Source organism: Oryza brachyantha, chromosome 4, assembly GCF_000231095.2.
Source record: "Oryza brachyantha chromosome 4, ObraRS2, whole genome shotgun sequence".
NCBI lineage: Eukaryota > Viridiplantae > Streptophyta > Magnoliopsida > Poales > Poaceae > Oryza > Oryza brachyantha.
In genome coordinates, this window is record NC_023166.2 from 11,108,642 (window position 1) to 11,122,182 (window position 13,541).

General features: G+C 43.8%; 1 protein-coding gene across 1 annotated transcript; it reads right to left on the minus strand.

Moving 5' to 3' along the window:
• Positions 1–5,381: 5,381 nt before the first annotated feature.
• On the minus strand, positions 5,382–8,109 carry LOC102702281 (serine/threonine-protein kinase-like protein CCR4). Its single transcript, XM_040523065.1, has one exon. The coding sequence runs from the start codon at positions 8,014–8,016 to the stop codon at positions 5,590–5,592; it is 2,427 nt and encodes an 808-aa protein (XP_040378999.1). The 5' UTR covers positions 8,017–8,109; the 3' UTR covers positions 5,382–5,589.
• Between the last annotated feature and the right edge of the window lie 5,432 nt (positions 8,110–13,541).

Sequence of the window (13,541 nt, forward strand, 5' to 3'; positions counted from 1 at the left end):
GAGTTCTTCTGGGCTATGTAATCAACAAGGCCACTTCTGTGGCCAGATTAGGCCCAATAAGGCCCAAGCCAACTAGACTTTGCTATACTCCTTTCTCTCTTTTTTTTCCCTATCCTTTTATCCAGAAGCAGCGATTAGGCTTGACCTTTGCGTTGTCCTGCAGTTGAACGATTCTTTGTAAGTTTTGGTTTTCCTATGGTTGCTATATCGTTGGTTCTCCAATCTGTAATTTGATTAGGTTTCATCCTCGCCAAACCCTATTGGATTTAGTTTTCATCCTCACAAAAAAAATCTATAAATTTTAAGAAATACGGTATAAATAAAGACATTTTGTATACACGCACACCATAGCTCTATGATCACATTCGAAATATTAGACAGGCGTACCTTGAGATTAATAGAGTCACCACCGACGCCACGCTTCTAAACCATTAAAATAATTATTATGATTAGTCGTGAATACAAGCACCCGTGTCAAGTCTAGAACATGTTTCACCAAAGGAAACATAAAATAATCGAAGCTAAGCTCATTTTGCATATTTGAAAGTATAGGGATTGTTTGATTAATATCTGATAGTATGGCTATTGCAATATAGTATTTGTTACAGTGTGAAGCGACAGGAGCCAGGGGTAGTTAGTAGTTAAATTAGCCTCCTAGGTCCCTAAATTTCAGAACAAGTCCAAATTTTTAAGCATACTCACACTGTTAAGCTATTGCTAATAGTCTTGTCGATTCCTACTCAATTATAATTTACACAAAAGAATGTCACAAGAAGCAAGCCGCTCCAGCAAACCACGCTACATAAAAGAAAAGAGTTTTACTCACATCTGATCGTCGAATCCAACAGTACACATCCTAATTAGCTAGATCCAATAGTAAGAAATGATTTAGTACCCCGAGGTACAAAAGGAAGGATGGAAGTAAAACTTAAAAGAAAATAATCCTGCAGCGTGTAGAACTTGAGATGTATGTCCACGTCAAATGCTAAAGCTGACAAGTTATCCTTAATGGAGAATGATTAGGAGGAATAAAACACGTTGGTAGGTGAGATGATTCCTCTGCTGCTTTTATACTCCCCAGTCAACAAAGCTAAGCACAACACAAAAACGTAGTAGAGCAGATGACAGGTCACTCCCTGACAACGAATGCGATGATCTGTAGGACGGGACAACGATGCATCAGGAGTTGCATTGCTCAGCAGATGATCTCTTCCTCATTACTGAACAAGAGAGGCATGGTTACCGAAGTCATTTGTGATGGAGAAAGCAGGGGAGTTGTTGTGTTTCAGGACGCACGAGTCAAGCACTGCGAAAAAAGATTAGGCCCCGTCAGAGTTTATTCAGACTGAATTTTTCACGGTTTGACTGAACTGCAACCCAACTGTTCTTTTGATGCTCGCGTCTTTATTTTATTTGATGATGTTTGCAAGAATTGCAGATAACGATCTCGGCTTATTCTGGAGCAGTAAGACAATTGAGGCATGCTTTAGTGCCTATTTTTTTTGGATACTAAAATGAAGTCAAAATCGGCACTAAACAACTACTACCGTTGCTATGCATTTTTATTTTATTTTTCATGGATCATGAGAATTCAGAAGACTGATCCATTAGCCAGCTCGAGACGATGACCATGCACATGCACCCTAATTAATCATGGCATCAGGATTATGCTCAGGAATTCTTCTTAGCCTTAATAAAAGAACTGTGTGATGAAATGGAATGTGCAGATGGGAGCGAAAGACGCATACACGTCGGTTGCACTTGTGCTGCCAAATGCCAATAACCATTTGTTTTTTGTTTTTTTGTTTTTTTGTTTTTGTTTTTGTTTTTTTTTTTTGCAGAGGGAGACGTGCTCTGAATCTGCAGCCGCCGAAGTGAGATAGCATTTTGCGCTGCAAGTGTTGAACTGTCCATGTTGTTTATGGATTAAGTACACCAAACTACTTTCTTACATTTCACTTCAGAAGGTTCTCTCGGTTCACCACGGTCCGCAGGGAAATGTTAGGCCTTGTCTAGTTCCCACAAAATTTTTTCAAAAACATCACATCGAATTTTTGAACATTTAAATGGAGCATTAAACATAGATGAATAAAAAAACTAATTACACAGTTGTGGAAGAAATCTTGAGACAAATCTTTTGAACCTAATTAATCCATAATTAGTCATATATGCTATAATAACCAACATGTGCTACTGACGACTTAATTAGGCTCAAATAATTCGTCCCGCGGTTTCCAGCCGAGCTGTGAAATTCATTTTTTCATTCGTGTCCGAAAACTTCTTTCGACATCCGGTCAAACGTTCAATGTGACCTCCTCCCCAAAAAAATTTTGCCATCTAAACACCCCCTTAATTAAACTTGACTAGTACTTTGCAATCACAGTGTTCAGAACAGTATGGATCCCCAGAAGAGTTAACAAATTCAAAGGCACTCAAATTCATTGCCCTTTTTTTTCTTGTTCTATGAGGCCCCTTTGATTCAAAGGAAATTCATAGGAATTTTAGAAGATTTTACTTTTTAGGAATTTTTTCTATAAGGCCATTTGAATTAAAGGAATGAATCATATGAAATCCTATAAAATTCCTATGGAATGTCTCTTCCTATATAAATTTTGGAGGAAATTTAAATAGAGATAGAACCTCATGAAAAAAATCCTATGAGTCTTTATCTCTCTTCAAATTCCTGTGTTTTTCATGTGGTCCAATCAAACGGTTACTCCTATGTTTTTTTGTATGTTTTGTAATCATCAGTTTTACACTTACATTCATGTTATAATTTTATGTTTTTTCTATTTCTTCGTTTTTTCATTCCTGTAATTCAAAGAGGCTGAATCTATGAATCTATGAGAGATTTGGAAGAAGCCATATCAGACACAAATCTTGATCAATTCTATTCTCTCTCTCTCTACTAGTAGTATACTTTAGGGAAATTTTAACTGCAACAGGATAAAGTTCTGATCCTTGTTCTGTACTATGTAGTAAAGGACACAAATATCTGATCAATATAACTCAAAAGTTTGATTTCTCCAACCTTGTGGCGAAATTTTGGACGCCAAGAACTCCGTCCTATCCGGGGTCAGCAAATGTTAGGCAGCAATGAACTTAAGAGGGTTTACCCCTGTCACCTCAATGGACTCTCCATCAGCCAAGAAAATGCCAGAACCCTAACAACTCCCGGAGAAAGATGAGACTTTGATTCTGCAGATTGCACACACGGCCTCCTCATCACATATTCACATCACCTCCATTAACGAATCAGTAACATGTGTGGGTTTTTAGCTAATTTCAGGACCATTTGCATGGGCTCGCCAACAGCACGGGGCTCTTGAATGTTTCACGGGTAGGTTGGTAGGTAGGTAGGTAAGTAGGCGAGGTGTTTCTTCAGAGATTCAGGCCAAGTTCTTGACCTGACAGATCATTTCGACAAGCAGATTTCTGGTTAGGTTCCAAATCTCAGTGGTGCAGGTTCTGCAAATGCCAAGAAGATGACGATGACGATTCTTATCAGATGTATGCATGTTGTGACAATCTCACAATGAGAATGTCAGATCCGAGAATCAAGATGGAAGATATTGTAAAATACAGTGGTGGTGATCAGAGGATTAGGGCTTACCGCTGGTCTGACCTGAAAGAAGCTATATTAGTGTTTCGTTTTTTTTTTCTGAAAGGAAAAAAGATGTTCCTTGCGTGGTCAGAGCTAATCCAATGATAAACATTAATATAAGAACCGATTAAGCTTTGTGTTTTTGTTGCATACTTGCATGGATCTTATTGATAACTTCTTATATGGTCAGAATTCATAGCTACCGGTCAAAATAAAAAAAATACAAATATTCATTCAACATGAATATACTATGGCTTTATCTTTTGATTTGCGTCAGTTAACATAATATATAGAGACCAATAAAATACCTTTTTCACTATCAAAAAATCATAGACACATGGCATGATGAATGCCTAATTAGAACACAAGAATTCCAATAATTTTCACTCTTAAAGTTTCAAAGGGACAAAAGTGTTACACAGTATAGCTGCATAGGGAAGATTAATTACAGTGTACAGGAAAGACGAAAACGAAGCAGGCAAGTTGAGCTCGCTGCTGATCACCTCATTATCATAGCTATCTAGGTCTGTAAAAGGGGACATCCACTCCTAATCTCCATCTCCAGCACGCCAATGAGCTGCCCAGAAACCTGTCACTGACCGGGATCATATTCTTTGTCCATCAAATCAGCAAACCGGCCAGGATGAAATATATATTTCCCCCATGTGTTGGATGGATGATGGATCCATCTCTAATTGAATTTGCCTTGTGTTTGACACCAAAATAGGCAATGACCGTTCCGGCATCTGCGTTGGTTGGTGAGGTGCTTCACTGCCTAAACAAAAAAAATTATTCAGAAGAAAAAGGAAAGAGATTTGATTCAGTTCAACAGAAAAAAGTATCTCGAAGTACCGATATCTCGTGGTACCAAATTATTTCCGATCGTTGGACCTAACGATACATATCCTACTCAGTTAGATCTAATGATAAAAAATAATTTAGTACCTTGAGATATCGGTACTTTTAGATACTTTTTGTTGGATTAGAGCAATTCTCGAAAGGAAAACTAAATGAAGAAGAGAAGTTTGATGAGGACTGAAGGAGATGAACGAGAGAGTGAATGGCTCGTTTGGTACGACTCCACTATGCAAACATCAGTACTGTTCCATGACTTGTTCTTCGGTTAATTGCTTGGAGGAAAACCTCTCAACCACAACAACTACTGCACACCAACTAGTACTAGAATTGCACCTTATTAGCAATATGATAGTACATTGAATTTTTTTCCTGTGAATCCCAATGATGATTAGATTTGTGTTGTTTGCTAATCAATAGCGAGTGGTTGATTAGGTTATGGTTATATAGTCAACACATCATAATACATGGGGTGATGACAATAGCTACAGCTTGTTTATGGTGTGTACATATTGCCACTAATTGCTTATTTCAATTCTAAAATTGTGCATAAAATTTTGTGTATGAACAATGATATATATTTATAACAAAGTTGAATATACATTTCGTACAAAGGCACGCGTACATGTACATAGCTTTTTGCAACTTCTTCAATTTAATTATTTGATGCATACTTGCAACTACTCCAATGTTATATTTTGAAATTCTTGTCAATTTATTTGATACATACTTGCAACTACTCTAATGCTAAACTACATTTACTAGTCTTATCAATTTATTTGATATATGCATGCAACTGTCCTATAATGTTAAGTTTTGCTTAGGGTTTAGAGCTTATTGCGGGAAAAATGTCGAGAGGAGACTTGAATACAGTGAGACCGGGAAAGAAAAAAAAAAGGGAGATGGGAGAAAACAAAAAATATTTCAGATCAAAAGATTGAGAACAATGTAGATAACCCATTTTTACACTAAAATTTTGATTCTATAAAATACTAATGAATGCTATGTGACTAATGCTAGCAATAACAATAACAAACAAAAACTGAAAAAAAAAACCTCAAGAAAATTCCCCCCATTGTTGTTGCACAAGGGAGGCCAACAATGCAATTGGCGTTGCACCACATGCCACGTCACGTCGCCGTCGACCCATCGGTGCACGACCGCGACAGCGCGGGCTCGCCGCCGCCGCCGCCGCCGCCGTCCTCGTACTCGTCGCACGCCGCCACGGCCCGCTCGAGCACGCCCACCACCTCGCTCATGGTGGGCCGGTCGCGGCCGGCCAGCCTGACGCAGTCCGCCGCCAGGTAGCCGACGTAGGCGACCGCCTCCATCTCCCACGGCGTCGGCAGCGGCAGGCGGGCGTCGAGCACCCGGTGCAGCCGGTCACACTCGATGTGCGGCACGGCGATGTCGACGACGTTCTTGGGCGAGCCGCTGCCGTCGTATTTCTGGATGGCTTTGCACCCGGACAGCAGCTCGAGCAGGACGACGCCGAAGCTGTACACGTCGCTCTTGTCGGTCAGGTGCTGCAGCCGGTAGTACTCCGGGTCCATGTACCCCACCGTCCCGGCCGTCACGCACGGGTCGTCGTCGCCGGCGCCGGCATTGCCGCCGCCGGCGTCGTCCAGGTTGTTGAGCAGCGATAGGCCGAAGTCGGAGACCTTGGCTGTCCAGCAGGCGTCGAGGAGGATGTTGGAGGACTTGATGTCGCGGTGGATGATGGGCGGCACGGCGTAGGTGTGCATGTACTCGATGCCGCGCGCGGCGCCGAGGGCGAGGCGGAGGCGGGCCGGCCATGAGGCGAGCGGCGGGGAGAGCGGCGTCGATCGCTTGTGGAGGTGGTCGTGGAGGGTGCCGTTGGGCATGAACTCGTACACGAGGATGCGCTCGCCGCCGTCGGCGCAGAAGCCGAGGAGGCGGACCAGGTTCTTGTGGTTGACGCGCGACAGGAGCGCGAGCTCGGAGACGAATGCCGCCTCGTGGTCTATGCGCCGTGCCGCGGCGGCGGACGAGGAGGAAGGGCCGCCAGTGTCGCGGCGCTCTGCGCGCTTGATCGCGACCTCCCGGCCGTCGGGGAGGGACGCGCGGTACACCGCACCGAAGCTGCCGGAGCCGATGCGCTGGGCCGGCGAGAAGAACTCGGTCGCGGCGCGGAGCGCCGCCAGTGGGAACTGCTCCACCGTCGTGTTCGGGCCCTTGGAGAGCAGCGCGCTGAGCCGCCTTTCCACGCGCGGCACCGCCGGGCCCGTCGGCTCGGCGTGAATGCGGCCTGAGACCGGGGAGCTGCTGCCCCGGTGCCGGCGCAGGTAGTAAACCACCACGACCGCGGCGAGGAGAGCCACGAGCCCCGATCCAGCTCCGGCGCTGATCAGCGCGATCACCAGATTGCTCGGACGATGCTTCCCCTTCGATTGAGAGGTCGACGACGAGTTGGACGCCGGGGCCAGCGCCATCTGCGGAGGGGTGTAGCCGCAGGGGTAGCAAACGGAGACGTCGCTGCCGCCGCCGCAGAGCTCCGCGGAGCCCGACCAGACGCCGCACGAGCACGACTTCGACGGCGCGCACGGCCCCGGAAGAACCCTGTCGAACACCTTCCTCGCCCCGCCGGCGACGCCTCCGCCCCAGCACTGCAGCGAGTAGTCGGACATGAGCACCCCGCACACCACCTTCCCCTTCGCCTCCAGAGCGACGAACTGCTTCTGCGCCAGCGCCGGCGGCGGCGAGGCTTCCCCCTCGGGCCAGCACGAGACCGTCCAGTTCCCCCACAGAACGCACGTGATCGCGTCGCCCACCGCCACCGTCGACACCGCGCGGCTCATCCTCACCGGCGCCGCGGCCGCCACCGCCGCCGCATCCCCCCAGCACCCCACCACCCCTCCGTAATCCACCGCGCACGCGTGCCTCTCGCCGGCGGCCAGCAGCATGTACCTCCCCATCGGCACCCGCCCCACAGCCTCCCCACCACCATAACACCTCACCTCCCCACTCCGCACCACCAGCCCGCACACGAACCCGCCCCCCACCGCCACCGCCGAGAACCCCACCCGGCGATCCGGCACCTGCCCCCACGGGCACCTCCAGCACTGCATCGTCTCCCCGACGAGCCCGCACACGGACTCCCCGCCGCCGGACACCGCCGACAGAACCTCCCCCCGATACACCCGCTTCGACTCATCATGCCCCTCGTTCAGATCCCACCAGCGCATGGACATCGGCGGCGACGACGTGGGCCCAGCCGAGCACAGGTACCCGTCCCCGGCGACCACCGCCGAGAACGGCGAGCTCGTCCCGTCACCCGATCCATACGAGTACACGTGCGGCGCCGCCGACCTGTTCGAGACGCTCGCGCAGGAGACCCTGTACGCCGCCCCGGATGCCACGAGGGCGCAGGCGAGGAGGTGCTTCTGCGTCGTCGGCGACGATGAGTTGGTGGTGGCGGCGATGGCGATGGTGGGGAGGGGGAAGGATGAGGAGGCGAGGAGGAGAGGCGGGGAGAGGAGGAGGAGGACGGCGAGGAGGGCTAGGAGGAGGCGGTGGGGAGGTGGAGGTGGAGACATTGGGTAGGAGGGGAGGGGGAGGAGGTGGAGGTGGAGACCATTGTTGGCGCGAGTTGTGTGTGGGGGAAGGTGCAAGGAGGAGGAAGAGGAGAAGGGGAATAGGGAGGGAGGGAGGGAAGTGTGGAGGTTTAAAGGTTGGTGTCTTTTTTTTTTTTCTTCTCTTTGCCTTTTTGTTTCTTGTTTTTTTTTTCTTTGAGAAAAAAGTGGTGTGAGTAACTTGGTTGTTGGGTATGAATGAAAGTACTTATTTGTGTTTTTGTTTTCTTTTCGGTTTGAGGCTGCGTTTGGCGGTAGGTTAAATAATCGAAACAGAAAATATAGTAATAAATTAGTATATAATTAATTAATTATTACTTGTAAAAATTTGACAAATAGATTAATAAAATCTTTTAAAGCAGCTTTCATATAGAAAATTTTTACCAAAAAAACACACGGTTTAGCAATCGGGATGCATACGCGCGAAAAACGAGAGAATTTAGGTAGCAAGACGGTGGAAAGAATGAGACATGAGTGTGGTGGTGTCGTGGTGATGTGTATCAATAGAGTGCCCATCCGAGTAGTATCGTAGAGGATCTCAGATGGTATCAATAGCTTGTGGAGGGGAAATGGGTGCCTTGTTAATTATGGTGTGCCATTTTGGTTTAGAGGACCAAGTTGTAATTCGTGGTGGAGTACTTTTATTTATTTATTTATTTGCATTTTTAAGAATTGCATTGCTTTGGATTCGAAGTCTCATTTTTTTTCTTTGACATGGCCATCCACAATATATATGATGATAGTACAATGGTAGATGTGACAAGTATCTTCTAATACATCATGGAAAATAATTTTTAGCACACGGGTGTAGGTATACCCGTGTGTTTGCATGTCATTTAAATAGTCATAAAAAATATGAAAACATTTGATAAGATAGATTAATATGAGTTATATCACTCCACAAATATGCAAGTTTAAATTTAACTTCTATAAGTTGTAGCAAAAAAAACAAACAAAACTGAAACTAGGTATATGCATATTTATAATTGTTTTTGTTATTTTTGCTACAACTTATAGAAGTTGAATTTAAACTTGCATGTTGGTGGAGTAAAATAAATCATATTAAACTATCTTATCAAATTTTTTTCATATTTTTTTATGACTATTTAGACGACATGCAACCCCCATGTGCTAAAAATCTATTTCCAATACATCACACCTTGTGACATGTTATTTCTGAAATCTCGTAAATGTAATAAGGCGATTTTCGGTTACTGTGGGTTTTGCCTAGGCTTGAAAAATTTCTAGGTCCGCCATTGTAACAGGAAAAGATTGAAGTTCATTGCATTTTCCTGATGGACCCAATACTCGAAGTGTCGTATAAGCCAATGATCAATTTTCTTGTGTTGTATGATTACAAAAGGAACGCAAAAGATTACTCAATGATCTTTTTCCTTCTTAACATGTGAAAGCGAAGCTAATTTCTCATACGTAATTTCTTCAACTCCTAAAAATGTGTAGGCCTTTCAAAGTCCAGCGAAGTTGGAGAAAATGATGTTCATTGTGGTCATCTCAATCAGCAGAGAAAATGGCCAAAGAAACTGTCTTGTTTTTCAGGAAGTGAGATCATGGGAGAATACTATGAGCGTTTCCGGATCTAGAAACGACTCCCATTATATTTTCATCACTCATCAGAAAAAAATATATCTTACTGATAGTGGTTGTTGTTTAAGTATTAGATTAGGAGGCCATCACCAAATAATGTTTTCTTCTATTCTTGTTTGCCTTGCCAACTATGAATGAAAGCCACAAGCATGCAAGAGTCCCAGCTAAGATCCAGATTCTCCATGGCATGTGTGCTCTGCTGATTGCTGAGACAGCTAGTGACTGAAGAAGAAATATTGATTACAAGCTAGATCATTTCTTTACCTTGCAAGATGGCAATTGGCGAGCCAGCACTGTAATTAAGTATATAATAATTAATCTTCTCTAATACTTTTTTTTCTCTCTCTCTCTGTGGGCTCTTGATTCCATTATGCCGTATAAAACAAACATGGGGTGACATAAGACAGCTATATTTGGTGTTTTCTCTGACGAAACTGAAGCCAGAGACTTGAAGCACACACATATATACTACGCGGTTTCAGGGCTTGCTGACCATCAACGCTCTGACCAACGAACTGAAACAGGAGTCAGTCAAGTCATTGGTATTTCTGCGAGGTCCAAAATGGAGGAGATGAAAAATAATCCCGGACTCTTCCGTGGTGTTTAGAGTGAGAATTCTTAGGAGAAGTGTCACGTTAAATGTTTGATCGGATGTCGGAAGGGGTTTTTGGACACGAATGAAAAACGAATTTCACGGCTAGCCTAGAAACCGCGAAACGAATCTTTTGAGCATAATTAATCCATCATTAGCACATGTTGATTACTGTAACATTTATGACTAATCATGAACTAATTAGGCTTAAAAGATTCGTCTTAAGATTTTTTACATAACTGTGCAATTAGTTTTTTGGTTTATCTATATTTAATACTTTATTTAGATGTCCAAAAATTCGATGTGATGTTTTTTTTAAAAAAAATTGAGAACTAAACAAGGCCTTCATCCGCATTCTCTTGGAGTTGGAGATGTTCATGGATGGATGGGACGACATGGCCAAGTCAGAAACGAATTTTTCATCTCACTGTAGTCTTACTAGTTTACTACACGCAGTAGACGCGTAGGATTACCAGGAATGTAGAAAAGAACTCCGTGTTTCTTGATTTTGACTGTCACTAGATGATGATGATTTTGTGTGTCCTAATCTGCATGACATTACCGATAGGCAAGCCATAGGGGGTTGGGGTGTCAATTGCATTCCATCTGCTGCTTCGCTCTTGTACTAGTTTTTGTCTCTGAAGAAGTTTGCAGTTGGGGAAAACTTGCATTTTTTTCCCTTCTTTTCTTACACTCTGTGTTGCCTTACAACTTTTCACTAACCGTGCAGTGTTATCTTATGAATTTATATTGGTGTTGAGATTATTAAGCTGGTGCAGGACCAGTAGATTATTCAGGTATTATATTGAGGTAGGTTAGCTCGGCTGCATGCCTGTGATATGAGGACATGGAAAAAGATTTGAGAATACAGTGTGTACCAATCTGAACACCTAATTGCTGCGTGTTGCGCCTTTTCCAGAAGACCTTTCCTGAATACGTTTTCCCTTCGTGACAATGCTGTTGCCTTTTCAATGCGAATGATGCAGGTGGTGGATCAGCCTGCACTTTTTGGCCTAAAACCAGTTTTATTTTACTTGGTCATTTTTTTGGGGTGAATGTTCAGAGCCTCTTTAGAAAGATTCCTAGAGCAAATGCAAAGTGCTGCAGTGCAGTAACCATCAGGGAAATTGCTGTAATGCATTTGTGGTGGGGATCGTGTTCAAACATGAAGATCCGGTTCAACTAATGGTTGCATTTGCATTTTTTATTGAAGTTAACACGCCCCTCTTGTTTCACCTGAACTTTTAATTTTCCACAATATGTAGCATTATTTCTTCAGAAACACGCTTTTCTTGCAAAACTATAGGCTTTTCAGATTTTGATCAGGTCTCAATTTCTGGATTCTATAATTATATCCATGTAGAGCAGTACATGATGAAGAGAAGAGGCAAAAAGAAAATGACTTGGTTGCATAGAGTACAAATGCAATACATCATCTTTCCTTGATTATCCATCACCTTTTCTTCACCAATGGCAGTGTGGGACAAAGCACTATTCAGAGTGCAGACTTTTTGTGTATCTTCAGTTACAAGTTCAATTTGTTAATACATCCATGTCATTCGTTGACTATATTTCTCAGAACCATGGATTCATATTAACATACCGCGTATTGCCAAATGCGCCCGTGTCTACGGATTTCAGAAAGGGCACCCTCCATTTTGAAATTTCTATACAGGGAGCACACAAAAGAAAAATACACTGAGGTTGATGCAGCACTGACCAGTGACCACATCCAAGTTCTATTTTAATTTGAACATGAAAACAACTTCACATATTTTTTTCCAAAAGTCCTAAAGCGCCAGATTGTATACTTGAAGTCTTCTTCCGTTTGCGAGTGTGACAAAAAGCAGTGAGACATCAATCTTGCTAAGTACCCTCTTTTTTTCTCTTTGCCTTTCCTACCAATAATCATTAACAGAATCACATTTAAAAAGCAGCAAAGAGTGCTTATCTTGATATAGTAGTAAGTACCCTTGGGAGAGTTGGTGGGTTTCCTGAATGGAACAGCTGAACCACAAAAAAATAAGAAAGATGAAACCTTGTACCCTGATTTGCTACGGCACAAGTATATATTCTGGCGTCGTAGATCGGGCTAGTGGCCCTTGAAAATTACAGTGACGTCTTAGAATTTACGAAAACAACGTTTCAGACACAAGACAACTGGCTCTGGCGGTAGAAAACAATCCTGTTGATTAACAGAATCGCTTTCTCCCTCGCTTGTTAATTTGGAAATAAATAAAGTTACCACCGTTGATTGTTTTACGTTTTATTTTTCGTTTTAATATTACGAGTTTGTCCGGGCGGGCGGATTTGTTCGTGGGGGGAGGGGGATTCACCGCTTGTGTCTTTGGATCCGTTCGTTTTCGTTGGGTTTTGTCGTGCGCAGTGCAGCGAGGGTAAGCCTCATCCTTACTACTCTGTTGGGTTGTTTTATAGGATACGTCGCTAACTTTTAGATCGTCTTTTGACCATTTATCTTATTAATTTTTTTAAATTTATAAAATTATAAGCAATGCTTAAAATTTTTTTAAGTAATAAATCAAATAACAATAAAATAATAAATAATTATATAATTTGTTAATAAGATGAACAGTGAAACAATGACTCAAAGTCGATGTCATAAAAAACAAAAGGAGTATTAAAAATTAATTTATAGATAAAAACTTTTATATACATATTACTAGCGACCTAGATACGAAGAAAAAAGAATAGTACGATAAAAAAACATCAAACCACCTTCAAATTTAAATTTAAAACTTATAAAATTTTTACCTCATATAAACAGAAGCAGAAGCATAAGCACACGAGAGGAAACAGTCTCAGTCAACACGTTGAAGCAGAGAGTGGTAAGACGCACACAACAACTAGTCGATGTGTGACGACTGGAACAGGGTGACCATCCGAGCGACTGGTGTTGTTGGTGGGGGGATGGCTTCATGGGAGGGGTGTTAATCTGTGTGATGTGGGTGACCACACTGGCCGCGTCAACTTTGCGCTTACCCCATCCCAACTCGCTTGTACATGACGCACGGAGGAGGGGTTTTTTACGGGCGGCGGCGGGGGAGGAGACGCACGCGGTGGTGGTGTGCGTTGCGTCACTGCACTGGGGTTGCCGACTTGCCTTGCGACGTGGTCGCGTTTGCACTACTCCTAGTCTACTACTCCCCGTCTCCGTCGAGCGGGCGCGCGGGACAGGGCGAGAGTGCGAGACAGAGAGAGAAGCCGGTCGGTTGCAGGGTAAGTAGTATCGAGATTATCAGAATAATGGGCTATACCATCGGGCACGATAGCA

Coding starts and splice junctions, on each gene's coding strand:
- LOC102702281 (XM_040523065.1), bottom strand. CDS start 8,016: ATGTCTCCACCTCCACCTCCCCACCGCCTCCTCCTAGCCCTCCTCGCC.